This window comes from Myxocyprinus asiaticus, chromosome 8, assembly GCF_019703515.2.
Source record: "Myxocyprinus asiaticus isolate MX2 ecotype Aquarium Trade chromosome 8, UBuf_Myxa_2, whole genome shotgun sequence".
Classification (NCBI taxonomy): Eukaryota; Metazoa; Chordata; class Actinopteri; order Cypriniformes; family Catostomidae; genus Myxocyprinus; species Myxocyprinus asiaticus.
This window is the reverse complement of record NC_059351.1, coordinates 36,367,370-36,393,011: the sequence shown is the minus strand read 5'-3', so window position 1 is coordinate 36,393,011 and position 25,642 is coordinate 36,367,370. Positions and strand designations below refer to the sequence as shown.

The following is a 25,642-nucleotide window of genomic DNA, read 5'->3' as shown; positions in this document are numbered from 1 at the left end:
GCGATCTATATCTTCCGCTAGTTCGTTTCCCTGCTGGCAAACTGCGTCTTCCTTGGGCAGAGCCCCTCTGCCTCAGTCTCCATGTTTGTAGTAACTCCTCCCCCATTGGGCAGGATCTACCTTGAAGGCTCTCCACTTGGTTGGAAAGACCATGTGACATATTTTTCCACTTAAAAATATCCCCCCCCCCTCTTGGGGCGAGGTGTGGTCTCCGCGGTGTATATACCTAGCCTTACTAGATAATTCTGAAAATTACTTTGATCTGTGATTGCTTTTATAACTGACAAATTAATGATTATAGCCTGATGTACCTTTTAAAATATGTGTAGTGATTTGTAATCACTTATAACTGACAAATCGATGATTATAATCTTTAATCTTGTGTTATTCATGTCATTTTTACTAAGAATGGTAACTATTCAGGATAAAACACCTCATGTTTACTATCATTTAAATCCTTTCTGCATTCAGGAATGTTTGTTAATTAATTTTTGATAGTCAGTTGTATCCAAGATATAAAAGTTCACAATTAAACATGCACTATTTTGAGCAGGAAGTTTGTAGGAATCCTCCACACAAAGGATTGTACATCAACTTTGTAAAGGACAGATCAGTCGACCATGTGACTCTGAAAAGCCACTTCTGATTGGCTCAGGACACCTTTGGGGTGCGGCCACAGCCTCCGTGCCATGTAGAGTCCAAGGAAACTTGGGACCCGAAGTCCCGAGGAAGCCTCTCACTCTCTGCTCTATGGGTCACACACACGTAACGGGAGTTGTGAGTCTTCCTTACGGAAGGCCTCGCTTCAAAGCCCACCTCATCATCCATCGACACAACAGATATCCCGATCTAACAGAGGTCCAAGACATCGATGGAACAAACTTTCAACAAAGAGCCAAAGAACCAAGCCATAGCAAGGAAACGCAATGCAAGGAAACGCAACGACATGCAAGTACATCTCCAGACTTTTGCTCAAAGTGCTGGTGTATTAGTTAAATACTTTGGGTAATCCGATTGCAAATTGATTTAGACTGAAAGGATAAATGGTTCTTAAGGTATTGTCTACAGACTCCATAAAGTTCATTTTCTCTGTACTGATCATTTATTTCACATTGTCACTTTACTCAACAACCTGTTTCATGTTGTATGTGTTAGATTAGTGTTTGTTTAGAATAGCAATATAGTTTGTCTGTATTTAAGGATAATTTGTCTGTGGTATATTTTGATAAATAATCTCATCCCTGTTTTTAAAAGATTTTGCTTCAAAGCTATACCTAAAATATGTTTGATATTATTTTCAATAAGCCATGAGAATAATATTACTCCAATAAGTGAATTAATCATAATTCCCTTATTAAAGCTAATTCCTCACAATAGAAATTTTGAGCGGATACAACGAGACGTTGTATTACGATTTTAATGCTGGAGAATTTTATTCAGACAAATAATCTAGTTATTTGTCATTTATTTTTCTTATAATGGTTGTCGAACGTGACTAATTCCATTATAAATTTCCTTACATAATAATGATGTAGAATAAGGACAGTTTAATTTAATTTCTAGCTCACATACTGTTCCTACAATGCAATCAGACGATACAGATTCAATTTTGCCTCCAATTTCCAGTCTGCTTTGTCCCGCCCAAAACGACCAATGTAGGATGTGTCATAATCACTGAAAGAGCAATGATTGGTCACATGTTTGACAAGTTTGACGAATGACAAATGGTTTGCAGAGCCATCTCTACTCAACAGCTGCGACGGTTGAGGTTTGTGAAGGGTGACTGTGTGGGAAAAAAATAACGTGCCCTTTCAGCGAGCCTGTTGCGTGGCGCCTACAGCACAAACATAGCAACCTTTATCAAAGCCACAGCGGACAATTCAACAGACCACTGGTTGAGGTAAGTGTCTCAGATAAGACATGTGAAAGATATTTTCAATGTGTCACCGTGTGGCTGCACTTTTGTGTTGTCAAGTTGACAGTCTTGAAGCTAATGCTAGCATTCCTCTAATAAATTGCTACTGTAACGTTAGCTATCGTTAGCTTGTAAAAAAGCTATGTAACCTTAACATTATTGGCAAGTCTAATAAGGCAAGTCTTCAATGTCTGAAACACAGTTAAGCCAATTATCTGAATTTTCAAATTGCTCTTGTTCAGCAAGTTAATGCTAATGGTATTTGGGTTGTTGTTGGAGAGGGTCCAATTTGTAGGGGTGTGTCCAAAACCATTCACTCATTCACTATTTCCAATATAGTGAATTTCAGTGAGTGCACTATATTTCAGCAGTGAGTGAATGAAATGAGTGAGTGAATTCGGATGCTGACGTATACATTGAGCGTCAGAGCTCTGGGGCTGTCACAGAAGTAATGTCACACATGAACTTTTAAAATACTTTACATGTTATTCTTATTAAATAATATATTAATACAATAAATCTTCATTCCGTTTGTCATTTTTAATATATATGTTAATATAAAGAGTAAATGCGTTTTATCAAATGTACATTATTACATTTATTTGTTATACTTTAGTATCTTTAAACTCCAATACAAGCTGAGTAGCATTTCTGGGCGCATAGCGACTTCATCCGACCATAAACAGCACCAAAGTTATCATAACCTGCATGTTATAATCAAATATTTAAGTCATCCACAGAATTATAATTTCCACGGTCTCTTTTTAGTAAATTATTTAGTAAATGAAGAATTCTTCAGCTTAATGGCAAAATTCTGTATAAAATATAAATAAAGAGAACGTTTTAAAATGTATCTGTATGTTTTGCCTCTATATTTTATTATGTTATTTTAATCAAGTAATGATTTGTCAAAAAGTAATTTAATACATTCAGCATGAAATACGACTGACAATACGAGTGTTCATCGAACGTACACTAGAAATTAGAGTGCACTGTGGGTAAGAATGAGTGAATAAAAGTAGGGAATGAGTGGCTCACTCAGAATTCAGACACTCCTACAAAATGGCGGACACCCGAAATAGTGCACTTTATAGTGGATAGGGGGCGGTTTCAGACACAGCGTCAGAATTCAGACACTCCTTCAAAATGGCGGACACCTGAAATAGTGCACTATATAGTGGATAGGGTGCGGTTTCAGACACAGCCTAGGACTGATTTAGGGATGGGTACCGAAACACAGAATTAAACGGGCCTGTGGCTTGATTATTAAAGACTGCAGTAATAATATGCTCCAACGTTACCGGTACTTTTATCTATACTTTTTAATGTTTTGGTGTCATTTATAATCAGACTGCAGTCTCCTCTCTGACACAGACTCCTCTGCTCTCCCGGGCTCATCTGTGTCGAGGAGAGCAGAGGTTTATTTAACACAAGCACAGCGCGCTAGCTCGGCTGATAGCGAATTGTTGCAAACAAGCTAAAACGAAAGTAGTCAAACCGGTTATCTTAGTTCGCTGTGTATCTTAACATTTAGCAAATTCTTGTAAACTTAGCTACAGGCTGAGACAAACCAGCTTTTTCTCTCTACCAGCGGTACCTGCAGGCAGTGAATCACATCATAAGCAGAGGGAGGAGGACAGAGGACAGGAGGAATGACAGATAATGACTGATGTCTGTGTTCTTCATTTTTTTAAACTTCACTCATTATTTTGATGTCAGGAATATTATTTTATTGACATTTTAGATTTGTTTCCAGTGAGATATTGAGTTTATATAGTGACTCTGCTATTGTAAACATTACAGTTGCTGCTCTAGAAACAACATTTAGTTATATTTAAAAAATATAAAATAATTCTAATCCTGTTCTGAATGTATTATTTTTTAAAAATAAAATATTTTAAAAAAGCAATTATTTAGTAATGAAAAAGAACCGATAAGAGTATTGATAAGGAGTATAGATAAGATTAGTAGTATCAATAAAATCCTTACGATACCCATTCTGCTGCAACTTTATAGCTGATGGTCAGCCAAGCTTAATTAAAGGAAAATTAAATGACTAAACCTAACTGATCTAAAAATGCAGTGCAGTAATATAGCTAATGTTAAATATATCATAACATAACCATGGAAAAACAGCCTTGTTCTCATTGATTTTCTGCTTTCAAGCTAATGTTAAAATTTAGACACTACAGTTAAGCTAATGAAATACACATTAGTGGCCAAAATTAAAGTTTGGATTGTGGACGTGTAAGCTTGTTTTAATTACAGATTCCCATAGATTTATATTGTTTTCCATCTTAGTGTGGCCTAGGTCCTATCTGTAATGTGTGATAAGAAAAAAAGCAACTTCCAAATAAGAAATGAACATTCCCGTCGTTATCACGATCGCCAGACACCACACATTTACGGCAGGCACGGCGCTGTGGGGTCAGGTCCCCCGCCCCTGCGCGCCCAGCTGTGGCACAAACACACCCACGCCCGGGTGGTTGTGACGGATTACGGTTCCCCTCCTCCCCCATCACTGACCAGTCCACCCGCTGCTATGTCCGATGCGATTGTCCCCTTGGTCTCCCTCAGCCGGAGCTTGGAGGCATGGCTAGCGCTCCAACCCATCGCGATGGCTGACCAGGACCGTCCGATTCGGCTATGCGATTCAGTTTGCAAGGTTGCCCTGCGTGCGGAGATCACGGCCCTTCTGCGGAAGGACGCGATAGAGCCTGTCCCTCCAGCCGAGATGAAGAAGGGGTTATACAGCCCCTACTTCATTGTGCCCAAGAAAGGTGGTGGGTTGCGGCCAATCTTGGACCTACAAGTACTGAACCGGGCCTTGCACAGACTCCAGTTCAAGATGCTGATGCAGAAACACATTTTAGCGAGCGTCCGGAATCAAGATTGGTTCGTGGCAGTAGACCTGAAGGACGCGTACTTCCACGTCTCAGTTTTACCTCGGCACAGGCCCTTTCTGCGGTTCACCTTTGAGGGCCGGGCATCCCAGAACAAGGTCCTCCCCTTCGGTCTGTCCCTGTCACCTTCCGTCTTCACCAAAGATGCAGAGGCAGCCCTTGCCCCGCTAAGGGAAGTGGGCATCCGCATCCTCAACTATCTCGACAACTGGCTGATTCTAGATCACTCTCGAGACTTGTTGTGTGCGCACAGGGACCTGGTGCTCAGGCACTTCAGACGGTTGGGGCTTCGGGTCAACTGGGAAAAGAGCAAGCTCTCCCTGGTACAGAGCATCTCTTTTCTCGGGCTGGAGTTATCCTCTGGAGACAGCAGCGACTCAAGTCATTGCGAGCCACTCACATCCCGGGCGACCTCAACAGCATGGCAGATGCACTGCCGTGGCAGGTCATGCTCAGGGGAGAATGGAGACTCCACCGCCAGGTGGTCCAGCTGATTTGGAGTCGATTCGGTCAAGCGCAGGTAGACCTGTTAGCTTCCCGGGAATCCTCTCACTGCCCGCTCTGGTATGCCCTGACTGAGGCTCCTCTCGGCACAGATGCACTGGCCCACAGCTGGCCCCAGGGGCTGCACAAGTATTCGTTCCCCCCAGTGAGCTTACTTGCACAGACCCTATGCAAGGTCAGGGAGGACAAGGAGCAGGTCATCCTAGTAGCACCCTACTGGCCCACCCAGACTTGGTTCTCAGACCTCACACTCCTCGTGACAGCCCCTCCCTGGTGAATTCCCCTGTGGAGGGATCTCCTCTCTCAGGGACAGGGCACCATCTGGCACCTGTGACCAGACCTCTGGAATCTCCATGTCTGGCCCTTGGACGGGACGTGGAAGACCTAAGTGGCATACCGCCCATGGTGGTAGACATGATCACTTAGGCTAGGGCTCCCTCTACGAGGTGCCTGTATGCCTTGAAGTGGTGTCTGTTCACTAAGTGGTGTTCTCCCCGATGCGAAGACCCCCAGAGATGCGCAGCCGGGTCGGTGCTTTCCTTCCTGCAGGAGAGGCTGGAGTTGCGGCTGTCCCCCTCCACCTTGAAGGTGTATGTGGCTACTATTGTGGCACACCACGATGCAGTTGACGGTAGGTTTCTTGGGAAGCACGACCTGATCATCAGGATCCTTAGAGATGTGAGGAGGCTGAATCCTCCCAGACTGTGCCTCATTCCCTCATGAGATCTCACTGTGGTCCTGCGGGGAGCCCCGTTTGAGCCCCTGGAGTCAGTTGAGATAAAGGCAATCTCTTTGAAGACTGCCCTCCTGAATGCACTCACATCCATCAAGAGGGTAGGGGACCTGCAGGTGTTCTCTGTCAACGACATGTGCCTGGAATTCGGTCTGTAATATTCTCACGTGGTCCTGAGACCCTGACTGGGCTATGTGCCCAAGGTTCCCACAACCCCGTTTCGGGATCTAGCCTTGTTGTTGCTGTGTCTGGTGCGTGCTTTGCACATCTATTTGGATTGCACACAGAGCTTTAGACGCTCTGAGCAGCTCTTTGTCTGCTTTGGAGGACAGCGTGAAGGGAGTGCTTTCTCCAAACAGAGGGTCGCCCACTGGGTCATTGACGCCATAGCTTTGGCATATCAGCCCCCTTGGGGCTACGAGCACACACTACAAGAAGTGTGGCGGCCTCCTGGGCCCTGACCAATGGCGCCTCTTTAGCAGACATCTGTAGAGCAGCAGGCTGGGCAGCACCCAATACCTTCAGGATTTTCTACAATCTCCGGGTTGAGCCGGTTTCATCCCATGTGTTGTCAGGTATGAACAGGTAAGTTTGCAGGACAACTGGCCGGGTGTACCGCTTGCGTACAGTGCCTTTCCCCTCCTGGAGGGGGAGACGTGCGCTTTTTACCCCCCCAGCCATGTTCACGAGGTCATGGACCCTGGATGTCCTTCCTCCTTAGCCTTGTGGCAGGCGAGTTTGCGGAGAAATTAGATGCCGGCCCAGTACATGTGCTAATAGGCCCTGTACTGGGGTAGGTGTTCCACATGCACTGGTTGCCTGTATGTAACTGTATGTTCCTTGGGCAGAGTCCCCCTCTGCCACCGGTCGCCATGTTTGTAGAGCTCCATCCCCTCTGGGTAGGACCTACCACGGGGATTCTCCACATGCGACACTGCCGACAAGACTCGGTAAGACCATGCGACGTATTTCCACACAATTGCCTCCCCTTCGGGCAGGGTGTGATCTCTGCGGTGTCTTCACTTTGGGAAAGGACACCCCCCCGATGCGGACACTTATGGCCCCCAGCTGAACGATTTCCACTCTTTTTTGGGAGAAAAAAGAAGAGAAGAGGCCACGGCTGGGGCGGCCTGTCCCCATTTTGGCCAGTCGACTTGTCCCCAAGGTGCAGGGGACGTACGACGCTCATGGGAGTGTTGGGGGAGGTTATGTGATGGCCAGGTGCGCTAGCTACGAGGCACGCAATGGTTTGCCCGTCTCACACCGCCAGTCCACATAACACAGTTCAGCTAGTTGTGGCGTTTCATATAGGGACCCCTAGTGTCACTACATTGACACAACGTCGAGTGAGTGACAGATAGGGAACATCCTGGTTACTTTCATAACCTCCGTTCCCTGAGGGAACAAGACATTGTGTCCCTCCTGCCACAACACTGAACTACTCGCTGAAATGGCCGAGACCCTGTCTCAGCTCCTCAGCACAAAACCTAAATGAGTGGTTGTGAGCCATCTCCTTTTATACCCGTATGTCCGGGGGAGTGTCATACAAATTCCACTCGCCAATACCCATTGGCCTTTTCTCAAAGATCAGAGGTGTTTGGGGCTCCCAAGAGCAACCCCTAATGTCGACAAAACATCTCGTTCCCTCCATCAGGGAATGGAGGTTATGAAAGTAACCAGGATGTTTCTGTCTCTCATGAATGTTTATCTGGAAAAGGCCAAAAGGTTTGCATGGATTGTCTACACAAATGCCTGTTTCTCCATAGATGGATAATCATGGGTATTTAAGGAGGCTCCAGCAGCCAGGTGAGAGTGAACAGGCAGTTTGAAGTCATCTGACAACAGTTTCTCATGCACAGTATGTACAGTATTGCCTACATTGAATGTATCCTAAGATGATTTTCACATTTGTTGCATTTGCCCTATTATCAATCCTAAGTACAACATCTGTTTACTGCTGTACCCTCGATCAGTTGTAAAATCTAACTCGGAGGAAGCCTGGATAGCTTATAGACAATTTGGAACCATATTGTAAATATAGACCTTTATCTATGTCACCTAGAATTCCAATTCTTTGTCACAACAACAGTGCTGGTATAACAAAGAGATTCTCGGAAGAAAAAAATTGTAAATGCATATCTTTTCGTTACTTTGCCCCGGTCACACCTGAACCGAGGCACACCAGAGCAAGATTCTTTTGTGTGTCCTTGAGATGGCAGTATTAGAAGCTAGCTAGCTTGCCAACCTAATTCCTAGCTACTTTCCTTAAAGGATATTTAGTAGAGAGTAACGTTACAGAGTTGGAGTACAGGAAGCAAAAGTATTCTATTTATCCTACTCTATGTAATTTTACTCTTTGTTTCATTCTAGTACGTTAGAATACATTTTACTAGAAACCAACTGAATGCAGGGGCTGAAGGCTCATTGCATTATAAACATATGAAGAGATGATTTACAAAAAAAGAGATGACAATTAATATGTTTAATTTATATAGCGCCTTTCCAGAGCTCAAGGACACTTTACAATAGTAACACAATAATACATAAACAATGAAGAGTCACAAAAACACAGTTCAGATAGTACAGTCATAGAGAGTGAATACATAACACATTAAGACAAATAACACTGAGAAAACCAAAAAGTTTTAAGTTGAGATTTAAACTCAGAGATTGAAGAGATGCTGCAAAGAGTCAGAGGGAGTGAATTCTATATATTGGGTGCTACTACGCTGAATGACCTGCCGCCACCCATAATAGAGAGGCGAGATCTAGGGACAGAAAGGAGTCCGGACCCAGAAGACCTGAGCGAGTGTATCGGGTTGTAGGGGAGAAGCAATTCACTAAGATAGTGAGGTGCCAGTCCATGAAGTAATTTAAATGTAAGCAGGATTATTTTATATCTGATGCGAAATTAAACTGGTAACCAGTGAAGTTCAAACAGGAATGGAGTAATATGAGCTGAGTGCTTGGTATGTGTAAGAATTCTAGCAGCAGAATTTTGAACATATTGCAACCTAGCAATAGAGTTAACAGGTAAACCAATGAAGACGGCATTGCAATAGTAAAGACATGAGGATATACATGAACCAGGGTTTTGGCGTCTTTGAGACTGATAAAGGGATGAAGGCGAGCAATGTGGCTGTAACGTGGGTGTCTTGGAGAGGAAGAGAGGAGACGCAGGAGTAGATTTTTTACAAATCTTTTTAATTATAAACATTGGAGTAGAACAATCGCAGGAGTGGAAACAGAAGAAAGGCTCAACAATAGTAATCGTTGGAGTGGAACAAACGCTGGAACAAACACTAAATCTTAACAGTAAAACTAAGCTTAACATAACACCTCATAACAAAACACTTCAAGGACTGACAAAGACTTAACAAAACTAGAGGGTATTTATACACTGAGAAACTAATGAGGGAATAGAAGTCAGGTGCAGTTGATGAAGAACTGATAGAAGTGATTAGGGCAATGAATCCTGGGAAATGGAGTCCGGGGGGAAAACTTCAAAAAAAGAGTCCTTGAAGAAGAATGAGGGAGACAGACTGTGACAGCGGCAAATGTGAAAGAAGGCAATTGTTATCAATTGATATTTCGAATAATGTGTTCAGTGTTTCTCCTAGATTTATTTTTTTCAGCAGTGGTGCTGTTGTGCGCGCCATATGTCCACTAGCAAATTAATAAAATGACCTCATGTTCATAATAGATAGAATTATAATAGATAGAATTATTCATGTTTGCCTTTTCTGTCTTAAATTACTTAATTTAGAGCTTTTGACATTTATCTGTAGAAATTTATATCAAATAATGAAATGCCCAGAACATTATTTACACCATTTATTTGAAATGAAGTAAAATGTTTACAATGACTTCTGCACCGAGTTAGACATTTTCCTGTGAGCATGTTATTTTTCTGGGCCTTTGGTAGAAAAGCTTTAGGGCTCTTCTATAGGGGAACTGGGTGGTGGGGGGCCCATTGATGCTCACACGTATGCAAGTGGCCAGATGCTCTCCCTGTAGCCTGTGAAAACTGAAATATAATTTAACCATCAAGATGTATGTGTACTGGACAAAGTTGTGCACCAGTTTAGTCTAAGCTTGTACCTGACATTCCTAACACTGGACAAGTAGGTAGTAATATAATGCAGCTAAGTCAAGTAAATAACATTGCTTCCTATAAATGTAAACGTAACATTACTGTTAGCCTTTCCTGCTCAGCTTCCAGACCATAGCGGGAGCACAGGGGAGATGTTTGCTAGGGCTAACCCCCTTCACTTTTCAACACTCATTAGAACTGAATTTCTGGTTGATGCTTTGCATTGTGTCTGTGCAACATATGCTGGTGTGTGTGAATGGAATACAGAGTATTTCAAAATATTTATTTATTTTGTGATTTCAGGTCATGTGGAAAGACTGTGCTTGAGGAGATCTATACAGCAGATGACTATGGCAATCTAGGTGTGGAAAGAGTGGACTGTTTTTCATCTGAAATCGGCATAGTCAAAGATGGGCAAGTCTTCTGATGCCAAATGATCACTCTGAGAGTGACAAAAAAATGTAATTTGATCTATACTGTATAACCATTATCCAATAATATCCATTATTATTTATCCATTTGATCCTTGTGGGGCCACTGTGGCTGCGCGAGGTTTGGTATTGCAACAGTGAGACCTCCATCTTGCGAGGTTTGGTTATAAGGAAGTAAATACAATGCAAATCAACTCGATTTTCATGAATTATTGGATCAAATATATTTATTTTTTCTACTCACAGAGCGAATGTAGTGGCAGAAGACTTGGATTATACTACACAAGCCATATGGAGTCATTTTATGGACATTTGTTGTCCTTTTTGAAGCTGAAGGGCTGGAACCCATTTACTGCAATTGTTTGGAAGAAAGCTCCCCTGGCAGTAATTTTTAGGTGAACTATTCCTTTAATCACAGTCATAGCCCCCATCACTTTCCTGATAGTACAATTTTATCTTGTGACTGAATGCAAAGATTGCTGAAATCGCAGAGTCTGATCCCATCTTCATTACCTTGTCTTCAGGCTTTTTATCTGTGAACTGCACTCATTGCTGGGCACAGCCTCATACCTTTGGTTTATTAATATCAGGACTGGGCCACTTCCTTTGAAGTGATATTTTACTTTGTTGAAGTTTGGGTTGTGGAATTTAGTGGCCATGACTTGAGTCCAAATATTGCTGATCGTCTTCATCAGCTGCTCCTGTGCTTCACAAGTGTGGAACAGAGTATAGCCTCCCAATACACATTCATTGCATTGGGAAAAAAGGTCCCAAAATTATTCTTATTGCACATAAACAGGCAAAAGGCAGATTCTGCTAGAATATGTTACAAAGACTCATGTAATCATGTCAAATTTGGCCACCTTTTGAACTGTGACATGCCTCCTGCTAGAGCAAAGACATTACTGACTCAGTACACAGATGGTAAAAAGGAAATGGTAGGCTAATCTTACCACTTATAGGTGAAAAATGTTTGCAATGGGATACTTTTAACAGAATCCACTTGGTCTGAGTGGATTTGAACAGAATCCACTTGGTTTCTGTTTCCAGTTTTGCCATGCAATGAATGTGTATGGAGGGCTATTCAACGTTACCTACTTGAGGAGCATAGGAGCAGCTGCTGGAGAAGATCAATATTTTGGACTTACAGCATGGACAGTACAACACAAAGTTAAAAAAATATTCAATATCACTTTAAAGGATAAAGCCGGTGTAATTTTGTATTTTACTTGTAAACAAGGCCTGTGAAAAGAGCAAAAACTGCATTGCTTTTCTGTTACTAACAACTATGGTCCATCTCGCCACCACCAGAAATACTTCATATCATGTAACTAATTGAACTCCATGGTATTCTAAAATTAAAACAAGTCACAAACTTGCAATTTTGTTTTGGTCTGCATAATTTATTGTTACGATGATACTTCATGAAGTTGTTTCCAAGAAAAGTGCAATGATGAATTATGCTGATCAAAGAACAAATATAGATCTGTGACTTGTTTTCACAGGTTTTTGGAATACAGTGGAGTTCAATTAGTTACATAATATCAGGTCTTTTTGATGGTGGCTATATGGGCCATAGCTGAAATGCACTGTAGGTTTTGCTCTTTTCATAGGCGATGGTGACAATAAGTATAAACGTACAAACCCCATTTCAGAAAAGTTGGGATATTTTGTAAAATGCAATAAAAACAAGAATCTGTGATTTGTTCATTCTCTTGAACCTTTATTTAACTGACAAAAGTACAAAGAAAAGATTTCCAATGTTTTCACTGACCAACTTTATTGTATTTTGTAAATATAAACAAATTTTGAATGTGATGCCTGCAACACACTCAAAAAAAGTTGGGACAGAGGCATGTTTACCACTGTGTTACATCACCGTTCCTTTTAATTACACTTTTTAATCGTTTGGGAACTGAGGATACTAATTGTTGCAGTTTTGCAAGTGGAATTTTTGCCCATTCTTGCTTGATAGGCTTCAGCCTTCTTCTTCTTCTTGGTTTTTAACGGCGGGTGGCATCCAACGTAAATGGTGCATTACTGCCACCTTCTGCTCCGGAGTGTGGAACAGAGCTTAAATTCTACCTATCAATCCTGTTTTTCTTATGAATTCAAAGAAAGTTCTACTGTTGACATATTTGTTAATTCCTTAATACTGCACTCCTTAATTCCATTCTTCATCAACTCCTCCATCATATTTTTTCTTTCTCGTTCATATTTAGTGCATTCAGTAATTACATGTGATATATTCTCCTCAACCTGACAGTATTCACACAACCCATCTGGATGTTTTCCTATTATTTTTAGTGTATTATTTAAATTTGAATGTCCTAACCTTATTCTGTTGTAAACAACTTCCTCTTTCCTCGACTTACCTATATTTCCTATTTTTTGATTAACTTTATTGGTTATGCTGTAAAGAAATCTACCCTTTGTTTCATTGTTCCACTTTCCTTGCCATTCTTCTATTGCTTTACCCCATGTTACTGCTTTAACTTCTGACTTACTTAATGCAACTTGTAATTCTATTGATTCTCTTTGCATCTGGGACTCCAGATGGCTGCTGGGTTGCGAGCTCCGGAACAACATTGTAGTTTTTTGTTTGTTTTGTTTACAATTCTTATGTTTTTGTCTTGTATGTTGTCTGCCTTTTTGTCTACGACAGACAAACACTTTTGGACATTGGTTCTGCAATTACACACCGTAAACCGGACTTCAAATTCCTCAATGCCGACCCACTGTTTACAAACACGCCAGCGGAGCCCTTTGTCTGGGCAGCCCGGCCGCGGAAACGCAGAAGGAAAAGGGGAAACAGAGCAGGCGTTCTCATCAGAGTAAGACATCATGCAAATCGACCCCCACTACCCAGTATTCTACTTGCAAATGTTCAGTCTCTGGACAACAAGCTCTGCGAGCTGAGAGCGCAAATCTCTTTCCAACGAGAGACGAGGGACTGCTGCATTATCTGCCTAACAGAAACTTGGATGTCTGCGGAGATTCGAGACTCAGCCATCGAACCCGCGGGGTTCTCCGCGCACCGAGCGGACAGAGCGAAAGACCTCTCAGGTAAAAGCAGAGGTGGTGGTGTACGTTTTATGATCAACAAATCCTGGTGTGATCAGAGGAACGTACATTCTATCAAGTCTTTCTGCTCTCCTGATCTGGAATTTCTCATGCTTCTGTGTTGACCATTCTGGCTCATTCTGTACGACACAGCTGTGTACATGACACAGACCGGGCACTCAAGGAAGTGTATGGGATTATAAGCAAGCAGGAAACTGTGCACCCTGAGGCCACGTTCATTGTGACCGGGGACTTTAACAAAGCCAATCTCAAATCAATCGCACCAAAATACCACCAACACATCAGTTTTAACACACGAGGGGACCGGGTTTTGGACCATTGCTACTCTCCCTTCCGGGATGGCTACAAATCCCTCCCCCACCCACCATTTGGCAAATCAGACCACTCTTCCGTTCTGCTTCTGCCCACTTACAGGCAGAAACTGAAACAGGAAGCACCCACCCTCAGAACGATCCAGTTCTGGTCGGACCAATCAGACTCTTCGCTACAAGACTGTTTTGATTATGTGGACTGGGAGATGTTCCGGTCCGCCTCTGTTGATGACACCAAGCTTTATGCTGATAACGTCACGTGTTTCATCAGAAAGTGTGTAGAGAATGTTGTTCCATCCAAAACAATACGGATCTACCCGAACCAGAAACCTTGGATTAATAGCGATGTTCACGCGGCACTTAATGCGCGGACCTCCGCTTTTAATTCCGGGAATGTGGAGGAGCATAAACTTGCCAGTGATGCCCTCTGAAAAACTATCAGAGCAGCAAAACGCCAGTACAGGAACAAGATTGAAGGAAAGTTTAACACCACCAAATCTAGAAGCATGTGGCAGGGAATTAATATCATCACGGACTTAAAACGGGAATAAAAACTCCGCCGTGAACACCGCTGCCTCTCTCCCGGATGAGCTAAATACTTTTTATGCACATTTCGAGGGAAATAACACCGCCATCGCGGAGAGAACTCTCGTGGCCGAAGCTACAGAGGTTAGTTCACTCTCCGTCTCTGTAGCGGATGTAACCCGATCCTTCCGACGGGTGAATATCCGTAAAGCAACGAGTCCAGACGGCATTCCGGGCCGCATCATCAGAGCGTGCGCGAACCAACTGGCTGGTGTTTTTACGGACATTTTCAACCTTTCCCTCTCTTTGTCTGTAGTCCCCACATTCTTTAAAACATCCACCATTGTGCCTGTACCAAAGCAATCCAAAATCACTTGCTTAAATGACTGGCGTCCTGTTGCTCTGACCCCCATCATCAGCAAATGCTTTGAGAGACTAATCAGAGATTACATCTGCTCTGTGCTGCCTCCATCACTGGACCCATTGCAGTTTGCTTACCGCAACAACCGCTCCACTGATGATGCCATTGCAATTACAATACACGCTGCTCTCTCTCACCTGGAAAAAAAGAAACACTTATGTGAGAATGCTGTTTGTAGACTACAGCTCAGCATTCAACACCATAGTGCCTTCAAAGCTTGATGAGAAACTCCGGGCTCTGGGCTTAAACAGCTCACTGTGCAGCTGGATCCTGGACTTCCTGTCAAGCAGACACCAGGTGGTTAGAATGGGCAGTAACATCTCCTCATCACTGACCCTCAACACTGGAGCCCCAAAGGGCTGTGTTCTCAGCTCACTCCAGTACTCCCTGTACACACATGACTGTGTGGCAACACACAGCTCCAATGCCATCAGTAAGTTTGCTGATGATACGATGGTGGTAGGTCTGATCACTGACAATGATGAAACCTACAGAGAGGAGGTGCACAATCTGACATGCTGGTGTCAGAAGCACAACCTCTCGCTCAACGTCAGTAAGACAAAAGAGCTTGTGGTGGACTTCAGGAGAAGAGAAAGAGAACACAGCCCCATCACCATCAATGGCGCACCAGTGGAGAGAGTCAGCAGCTTCAAGTTCCTGTGTGTCCACATCACTGAGGAACTCACATGGTCTGTCCACACTGAGGCCGTTGTGAAGAAGGCTCATCAGCGCCTCTTCTTCCTGAGATGGCTGAGGAAGTTTGGAATGAACCGCCACATCCTCACACGGTTCTACACCAGCACTGTAGAGAGCATCCTGACTGGCTGCATCTCCACCTGGTACGGCAATAGCACCGCCCACAACCGCAAAGCCCTGCAAAGGGTGGTGCGAACTGCCAGACACATCATCGGAGGTGAGCTTCCCTCCCTCCAGGACATATATACAAGGCAGTGTGTGAAAAAAGCTCAGAGGATCATCAGAGACTCCAGCCACCTGAGCCATGGGCTGCTCTCACTGCTACCATCAGTCAGGCGGAATCGCAGCATCAGGACCCACACCAGCCAACTTCATGACAGCTTCTTCCCGCAAGCAATCAGACTTTTGAACTCTTGATCTCTCACGATCAAAATACATCAGCACTGCACTTTATTAATCTTATCTCACACTGGACTGTCATAAATTATATTCTCTTAACAACACACTGGCAACTGACTATCAACCGACAGCCTGAATGTCAATACAGTACAATACAACCTACTGTACACTTTATATATACTATATATACTATATTACATTATTGTATAATGTGTATTCTATATTGTGTGTATTGTATAATGTACATTTTGTATGTTATTATTTGTATATTGTGTTGTGTGTAATTATGTGTATATTAGATTTTAAATTGTGTTGTGTAAATCTGAAGTTTATTGTAAATTGGTATATGCCTCATCACTGTCATGACTGCTTTGTTGCTCGGAACTGCACCCAAGTATTTCACACACTATTGCATTTGTGTATATGGTTGTGTGACAATAAAAGTGATTTGATTTGTAATGCTTGTTTTGCTAATTTATCCACCTCCTCATTTCCCTTTATACCCACATGTGCCGAAACCCACATAAACCTAATTACTGTACCCTCTAGAATTATTTTTGTATGTACTTGCAAAATTCTAAACAGAATATCTTGTCAGCTGGATTTGAAAGATATCAGGCTCTTAAGGACTGAAACAGAGTCAGAACATACAAAAATGTATTCTGGTTTGTGTACTTCTACCCACTGTAAAGCCATGAATATTGCTAGCATTTCTACTGTATAAACTCCCAAATAGTTTGAACTTCGTTTTATTCCACTTTCTTTCCATTTTGGTACTATAAATGCTGCTCCAGTTGTCTGATGCTCTGGATCTTTTGACCCATCTGTAAATATTTGTATATATTGGGGGTAATTAACACTGACATGGATTGAAAATTCTGCTGATAAATCTCTTCCTTCTTTCTTTATTTCCAACATATGCATGTCTATTTGTGGTGTCTTATGTACCCATGGTTCTGTTTCTGGGATTACAACTGTTGGGCTCATCCTGACTCTATTAATCCCCATTTCTTTTGCATATATTTTACTAGCCCATCCAAAACTATTTATTTTATCTTGTTCCCAGCTTTCTTGCATCACCATTTTTGTAGGATGTTCCTCTTTATGCCATTTAAGATTGACCCAGCAATTAATCATTAGCTGTTTCCTCCTTATTTCTAGTGGCATCTCTCCTGTCAGAATTTGCAGAGCTGATATGGATGTTGTTTTTACTGCTCCACTGCACTGCCTCAGAGCTTGAGCTTGTATCTTATTTATTTTTTCCAATAACGTTTTTGATGCTGACTCATATACTATACTTCCATAATCAATCACAGACCTAATCACAAAGACTAAGCCTTTGGTAGATGCTCCTTTTATACCAAACATGATACCCTCACCTGTTACCAATTCACCTGAATATTGTGGAATGTTTCAAAATGGTGTAGAACTTGAATATTCTATAAACTTTTCACTCCTATTTTGCCTGTCCCAACTTTTTTGGGTGTGTTGCAGGCATCAAATTACATTTTTTTTATATATATATATTTTTATATATATTTACAAAATACAATTAAGTTGGTCAGCCAAAACTTTAAAAGTCATTTCTTTGTACTTTTGTCAGTTAAATAAAGGATCAAGAGAATGAAAAATCACAGATTCTTGTTTTTATTGCATTTTACAAAATATCCCAACTTTTCTGGGAATGAGGTTTGTATACTGGCCTTATCCTTTAAAGTGCCTCACCACTATTGTCACATCCTCTCTGTCTGTTCACACAAGATTCCCTTCCCCTGAGTATTAACCTCTACACGGACAACACTTCCAGAATCCCCTTCTTCCTGCCATTGACTCCCACACCTGAATCTCATTCACTAATCATCTCCCAGTGTATTTAGTCTCTGCTCTCACTGCACTTCACTGCAAAGTCTTGCCAATTCATCTGTTGTCTTGTATTTTTGAGCATTATATTTATCTATGGCCTGCCTGTGTTGATTATTGCCTGTCCCTTGGATTACCCCTTTGTTTACCATCTTTGAATTGTTAATTTGTTTGGATTGCCTAACTGGTTTTGACCTCTGCCTGTTTAACTACGATTGCATTAAACTCTGCACAAGGATCTTCATTTGGTGTCTGCCTCTGACTCGTTACAACTATACCATGAAATAAATTAAAATAACACCCCCTGAGTTTAAATCCTCTGATATATGTGATGTGTGGTTTAGCATGTACTAAAATAATACAGAAAATGATTCTTTAAAATAGTCAGCTGCACTATAATTTTACTATTTAGTTTTTATACACTTGTAAAACGTGTATACTTGCATTTTAATGTGTAAAGACTGTGGATGCTGATGTAAATCCCTTAAATGTTAGATGAACACTGTAAATGTGAAGAGATTTGCTTTCAAAAGCAACCTGTGATGTTCTTGATGTAAGTTCTTGAGCATTTTGACATTTTTACTTGGGGATGTATTTTGCAATAATTATTAACATTTTTACATCTTCAAACCTATATTTAAACAAAGAATGTGTAAAAACTGGTTAAATCCTTAAAATGTCTGATTGTGTAAATATACAGAAATTTCTCTTTGAATGTAGCTACTTATTAAAGGAATAGTTTGGTATTTTGAACTCTGGACCCAAATGACATGTTTTTGGATATGATCGCCATTAGCAGAAACCAGAACTTCGCTAGCTCCCTGCTCCGTCTGTCCAGTAACGCTGGGAAGCCCCTCCTACTCTACTGCATGGGCATACGCATCTTTAAAAACAATGATAAACGTTGTTTTGCAGACATGACGCTTGCAGTGTAATCATACTAGCGTTGGCATGTTATCTTGAAAAAAAAAAAGAAGCTTTCTGACAGCAGTTACTTTTGGATTCTTCTGGCTCGCGTTGAGCTTACACAGGCTGAGAAGGTAGTGCGTCTAGTATAGTTCCTATCCAAATAGCACACATCTATTGACAGAAAGCATGCTTTTTTATAATATTTGCAAATAACGTACTGACACTGGAATGATTATACTGTAAGCGTCATGTTTTGAAAAGTGTTATCATAGTTTTCAAAGACTATCGCATATGCCCATACAGTAGAGTAGGAGGGGGCTTCCCAGTGTTACCGGACAGTTGGAGCAGGGGAGCTAGCGAAGTTCTGGTTTCTACTAATAGGGATCATGAAAAGATGTCATTTGGGCCCAGGGTTCAAAATATTGAACTATTCCTTTAAGTATTTCTATTTATTTCCTAGTTTGTCACATAAACAATATTTTGGCAGTAAAACACTTTATTGGACAATTGTATAATATAACTACTGAATACCTTACATTTACAGAGATTGCTTTTTAATGTAGCTATATTTCATGTGTTCTGACATACTAAGCTTGTTTCTCCACATGCGCTATGTCTCCGTGGCAACGCGCTCAACAAGCCAGGTGATAAGATGCACGGGTTGACGGTCTCAGACGTGGAGGCAACTGAGATTCGTCACTACGCGACCACGAGGACTTAAAAGCACATTGGGAATTGGCCATTCCAAATTGGGAGAAAAAAAAAAATTATAAGAAAAAATGAATAAATATTTGTTTGCAATTCACTAAAATGACTGTTTAATGCCATAAATTAAAAGTACATATTCTGTGCTTATACATTGTGTTGTAGTTTTTTTACTTGGAGAAACAAAAATCTTACAGGAAATAACTGTAGATAGACAGAGCTTTCATAAAACAAATACTAGATTGGCCATAAATTTAGCTATTTTTGATGTACTATGCTTGTTTTTCCACTGTCCAATGAACTTTTTAAAATATAATAGTTCTGTAAAATGACAGATTAATACTGTAAATGTTCAGACATTTGTCTTTGGTTTAATGTGCTTTTATACATTATTTCTTAGTTATTGTACATGAAAAAAATATTAATAGGAAATTACTGTAGATAGACTGGGCAGTTTCATAAAGTAACAAATAAAAGCCCTACATTTACAGAGATTAATCTGAAAGGTAGTGGTTTTTAATGTATTTTGACATAATATATCTGTTTTTTCACTGTTAATGAACATTTATCAACAATAATATACTGTAATTTAATTAATTATGACTGTAAAATCTGCTCTGTATTTTTACAGTTTATTGCATGTAATTTTGTGGTGTGGTTATTTACTGTAATTTGATGGTATCCATCTAGAAACTTTTATAGTGTTGGGAGAACGAGAGATACAGAGAGAGACAACCCTGTCCTTCACATTACTGATCAGAGCACTGTTTCAAACAGCCTGTGACACAGTACCTGCTGTATGCTTGTGCACCAGCTCCACTCTAATCATACATGCCAGGCCGCATCCCAGCACGCCTCTCAAAGACCATACACGGCACACTGTAACCAATTAGAACTCGCCGTGCTGTGCCCACGTATCTGGGACGACCACCTGATGTTCAACCCACAGAAAAACAGACGGATCAGACCCAAAAACTAAAAACTGTGTTGTTATTAAATCAATAAGTGTGATCTGTGCAGAACCTTTGCTGAAGTAGGCATTCTAAAACAGGTTATAACAGCGTTATGTACATCAAAATCAGTCCACATTTGGAATGCTTATGTGGCACAGTGGAGGTGCACTATAGATTCTATCCTCAATGATTCTGAGAAGAAGAAAAGCATTCTGTGATAAAATGAAACAAACCATAGACAAGAAACATTTTTGTTTTTTAATCAGCCAACTGTAGAGGGAAGGGCTTTGAATGGGAAAAACAATTGAATTTTGAAATGGCTAGATTCAAAAGAGAAAGATAAGCGCAAGAGAACATTCTCTGGGATTTTCAGTGGCTTGTGTTTTCTTACAGTCATAGGCATAAAAATAGTGAAATCTATGGGTACGTGTGGCCAACAGGGAAAGCCGTTTTTATCTGGACTTACCGAGTAGGGGTGGCAGCCAGTTGATGTTGGCTTCACAGTGCGAGTCCAGGAAGGTAAGAACCTCTCCTTTAGCCATCATTGCTCCTAGTAGCCGCGTGCGGATAAGTCCTTCTCGCTTCTTAGTGCGCATGATACGCACCTTAGGAAACTTGGACATGTACTCCTCAAGATTCGCCTTCAGGTGATCTGTTGGAGAGGAAGTGAGAATAAAAAAAGAGACAAATTACTTGAAAGACTACAATACTGCTGTTAACAGTTGAAATACTTGTTGAATGTCATCTGTTTCTAGAATATTAAGCTTCACAGAATGAACCAACTTTAACATTATACTGTATTATACTGCATACCTGCTGCATATCTCATTTAAACATTAATAACATACACTGTCAAAACAATAACATTGTAACAACAATGTAACAACATAATAGGTGCACTCAGGAATCTTTTCCTCCTTAAAATAAGTTTTACCCCTGAAAAATATGTTCCGATTCATGTAAACTCACTCACATGAGATGAAGAATTCAGTAGCGTTATGGCTACCCCATGGGGTCTGACATGTTGAGATCACATTGATACTACCATAAACGGTTTAGCAGCAGGTCTGTTTCTAGGCATAGGAGAACCAGGCGGTTCACCACAAGCTTTCGGGAGTGGCAATAATGAGATCGCTGCGCAAGTCGGCAATACTGCGGAGCGCCATGCAAGTCGACCCCCCCATCAACAATAGCGATCTCACCTAGGGTGCCAAAATGTTCAGAAACGGCACTGTTTAGCAGAGACAGACCTCTGCAATTAAAATTAATTGGAGAAATTGGACCACCCAAATGTCAACCTATGTAGAAGGAAGTCCCACCTTTCAGGTAGAAGAGCTATTCATCTTTTTTTCATATATACAGTACATCGCCTGTTAGTAGGGATGGGATGATACTGTATATAAGGAACTCAATTATTTACACTTTGAGCATTTCAATTTTGTATTAAAAGACCTTTAATTTGATATGAAATTATAATGTACATTTTGCGCAAGCATTTAAAAAATAAAATAAACACAATTTTCTGCCATACTTGGTCATTTAAGTGTTATTATATCGAATCGAGATAATATTGAATCATGCACCTCATATCGTATATCGAACCGAATCGTGAGATAACCATATCTTCCCATCCCTACCTGTTAGTCAACTTGAGAATGCGCATGCGCGTTAGCTGAACCAGAGTGAAAAATAGATTTTTTTTTTTTTTCGTGATCTGAGCTAAAGCACATTTTATGATACCATTGTCAGATTTTACTGCTTATAAATATGTTCTTTGATTGTAATCCTGACCAACCATTTTGGAGATTTCATTCTTTCCCCATTAAAGTAGATAGGAGCTGTACATTTATGGGAGCATTGCAAAGGTGGTCACCGAGTGGACTGACTTCCCTTGACAGGGAATTCGATACTACTTATTTTATCTTGGTAGCCCCCCTATCATTGGATACTTTTGCTAGTGAAATAAATGAATCATGGCTGACTGCATACATTGCATTTCTACAATGATATTAAAAATGGGACCTATTGCTTTTGCACAATGCTGCATCCACGCTGCTAGGTGTCTGAAAAAGTCCAAGATGACATCAAGCACAACATTAAAAAAATAAAATAAATACTGAGTGTACCTTTAAACTATCAACTGTTTAATAGTCACTCTGCCAAATATCCTAAATTTACATTCAAATTGTACATTTTATGGTCAACATTGTTGCGCTCAAGGGATTAAACCTTTAATGTGCTGTTTTTTTTCTTTTCTTTTTTCCAGTGCACAAACATCTTAAACTACGCTAATATGTGAGGTAAACACAAACGAGAAGAGAAACAGATTGAAAAAGTTGATTTTCTCAGTGTTAGTCAGGTAGTGGAAAATGCATTTGACCCCTTTCAGTGCCAGCGCAAAGAAACAGCAAAGGCAGTCATTTCAAAAGCAAAAAAATGCAGAGAAGCCTTATCTTTCCACACATTACTGTTTGTTCAAATTCAGGAGCAGCAGGAGTTTGCCGCAGCTTGTCGACCATTTGTGCATTATTCAAATAGAAAGCATTAATAACTGCATAAACTCAATCACTGCTTCCCAGCTGCTGTGTCTGTGTGTGAGAGTATGCAAGTGACAGCATGTGATTAGATGCTTCGTAGGTACCAAGTATATATGCTTTGGATTACCACCAATAACATAAATCCATTAGATGGAGCCATGATTTTGAAGGAAGGTTTGAACTGAGAGGACCAGTACATTTCTTCATTGCATATGAAAGCTGAAGAGCAGACAATATTAAAGTGATGTTCATGAAAAGACAGCTTTGATAGTGGGGTTTGCGTGCTATGTTTGACTTCAAGATGGAATAATACATATTTTTTCTATCTATCTATCTATTGTATATATATATATATATATATATATATATATATGGTGAAACAAATTCTTATGATGTGTTACATTCATACGAGCAGACAGAGAAGTACGTCTGAAGTAAGTTTGGAGCAGAAGAAATAGAAATAAACCTTGTGTAAATAGCCATTTTACATGCACATGTTACCAGGCACAATCATTTTTTTTTTATCAAGAAAATTCATGTTGAATCATAATTTATTTTTTTCTAGTAAGACCTTTGATATTAAGGCAAAAATCATATCTTGATAACAATTTTTGTATGGTTTTCCTGTAAAAATATCTAAAAATCCTTAAAACAAGATCAATTAGATTGATCTTGTTTTAGAAACAACACTGCATAAGATATTTAGGTTTTTCAGAGAATGTATGTTTAACATGTATTTTGTCTTACTGTACTGGCAGAGTTTTTATAGTCAAAACAAGTGAAAAAATCTACCAGTGCTGAAGAAGTAATCCAAAGGATACTTTACTGACCTTGAATAATCTAACGGAATACATTACAAATTACATTTTACAGCATGCATTCTGTAATCTGTAGTGGAATACATTTCAAAAGTAACCCTCCCAACCCTGTGTGTATATATATATATATATATATATATATATATATATATATATATATATATACAGTTGAAGTCAGAAGTTTACATACACCTTAGCCAGATACATTTAAACTCAGTTTTTCACAATTCCTGACATTTAATCGTAGAAAACATTCTCTGTCTTAGGTCAGTTAGGATCTCTACTTTATTTTAAGAATGTAAAATATCAGAATAATAGTAGAGAGAATGATTTATTTCAGTTTTTATTTCTTTCATCACATTCCCAGTGGGTCAGAAGTTTACATACAATTTGTTAGTATTTGGTAGCATTGCCTTTAAATTGTTTAACTTGGGTCAAACGTTTTCGGTAGCCTTCCACAAGCTTCTCACAATAAATTGCTAGAGTTTTGCCCCATTCCTCCTGACAGAACTGGTGTAACTGAGTCAGGTTTGTAGGCCTCCTTGCTCGCACACGCTTTTTCAGTTCTGCCCACAAATTTTCTATCAGATTGAGGTCAGGGCTTGGTGATGGCCACTCCAACTTTGTTGTCCTTAAGCCATTTTGCCACAACTTTGGAGGTATGCTTGGGGTCATTGTCCATTTGGAAGATCCATTTGTGACCAAGCTTTAACTTCATGGCTGATGTCTTGAGATGTTGCTTCAATATATCCACATAATTTTCCTTCCTCATGATGCCATCTATTTTATGAAGTGCACCAGTCCCTACTGCAGCAAAGCACCCCCACATCATGATGCTGCCACCCCCATGCTTCATGGTTGGGATGGTGTTCTTCGGCTTGCAAGCCTCACCCTTTTTCCTCCAAGCATAACGATGGTCATTATGGCCAAAAACTTCCCTTTTTGTTTTAACAGACCATAGGAAATTTCTCCAAAAAGTAAGATCTTTGTCCCCATGTGCACTTGCAAACTGTGATCTGGCTTTTTTATGGCAGTTATGGAGCAGTGGCTTCTTCCTTGCTGAGCAGCCTTTCAGGTGATGTTGATATAGGACTCGTTTTACTGTGGATATAGATACGTGTCTACCTGTTTCCTCCAGCATCTTCACAAGATCCTTTGCTGTTGTTCTGGTATTGATTTGCACTTTTTGCACCAAACTACGTTCATCTCTAGGAGACAGAATGCGTCTCCTTCCTGAGTGGTATGATGGTTGCGTGGTCCTATGCTGTTTATACTTGCGTATTCTTGTTTCTACAGATGAACGTTGTGAAACTCAGATGAACTCAGCAAAAAAAGAAATGGCCCTTCTTCAGGACACTGTATTTTAAAGATAATTTTGTAAAAATCCAAATAACTTTACAGATCTTTATTGTAAAGTGTTTAAACAATGTTTTCCGTTTAATGAACCATAAACAATTAATGAACATGCACCTGTGGAACGGTCGTTAAGAAACTAACAGCTTACAGACGGTAGGCAATTAAGGTCACAGCTATAAAAACTTAGGACATTAAAGAGACATTTCTACTGACTCTGAAAAACACCAAAAGAAAGATGCCCAGGGTCCCTGCTCATCTGCATGAACGTGCCTTAGGCATGCTGCATGGAGGCATGAGGGCTGCAGATGTGGCCAGGGCAATAAATTGCAATGTCCGTACGCATTATACATAAAAATCAGTAGCTGCTACATCTCATTTGTATTTGTGCATTCATACATAAAGTGTAAACATACATCTATTTCATAGTGGATAAAATGGTGGCATCTATCAGCTGAATGACATCCACAATAGCTGTGCTGTGCTTAATCC

At 40.6% G+C, this 25,642-nt stretch overlaps 1 protein-coding gene across 3 annotated transcripts in view; it reads right to left on the bottom strand.

Annotated features, from left to right (window-relative positions):
- LOC127445467 (polypeptide N-acetylgalactosaminyltransferase-like 6) overlaps positions 1 to 25,642 on the bottom strand; it is a 433,776-nt gene that overhangs the window by 74,181 nt on the left and 333,953 nt on the right. For all 3 annotated transcript variants that reach the window (XM_051705573.1, XM_051705572.1, XM_051705574.1), the window contains exon 6: positions 20,909 to 21,094. In XM_051705573.1, the coding sequence (XP_051561533.1) occupies positions 20,909 to 21,094 (186 nt within the window). The remainder of the gene's footprint in view (positions 1 to 20,908; positions 21,095 to 25,642) is intronic.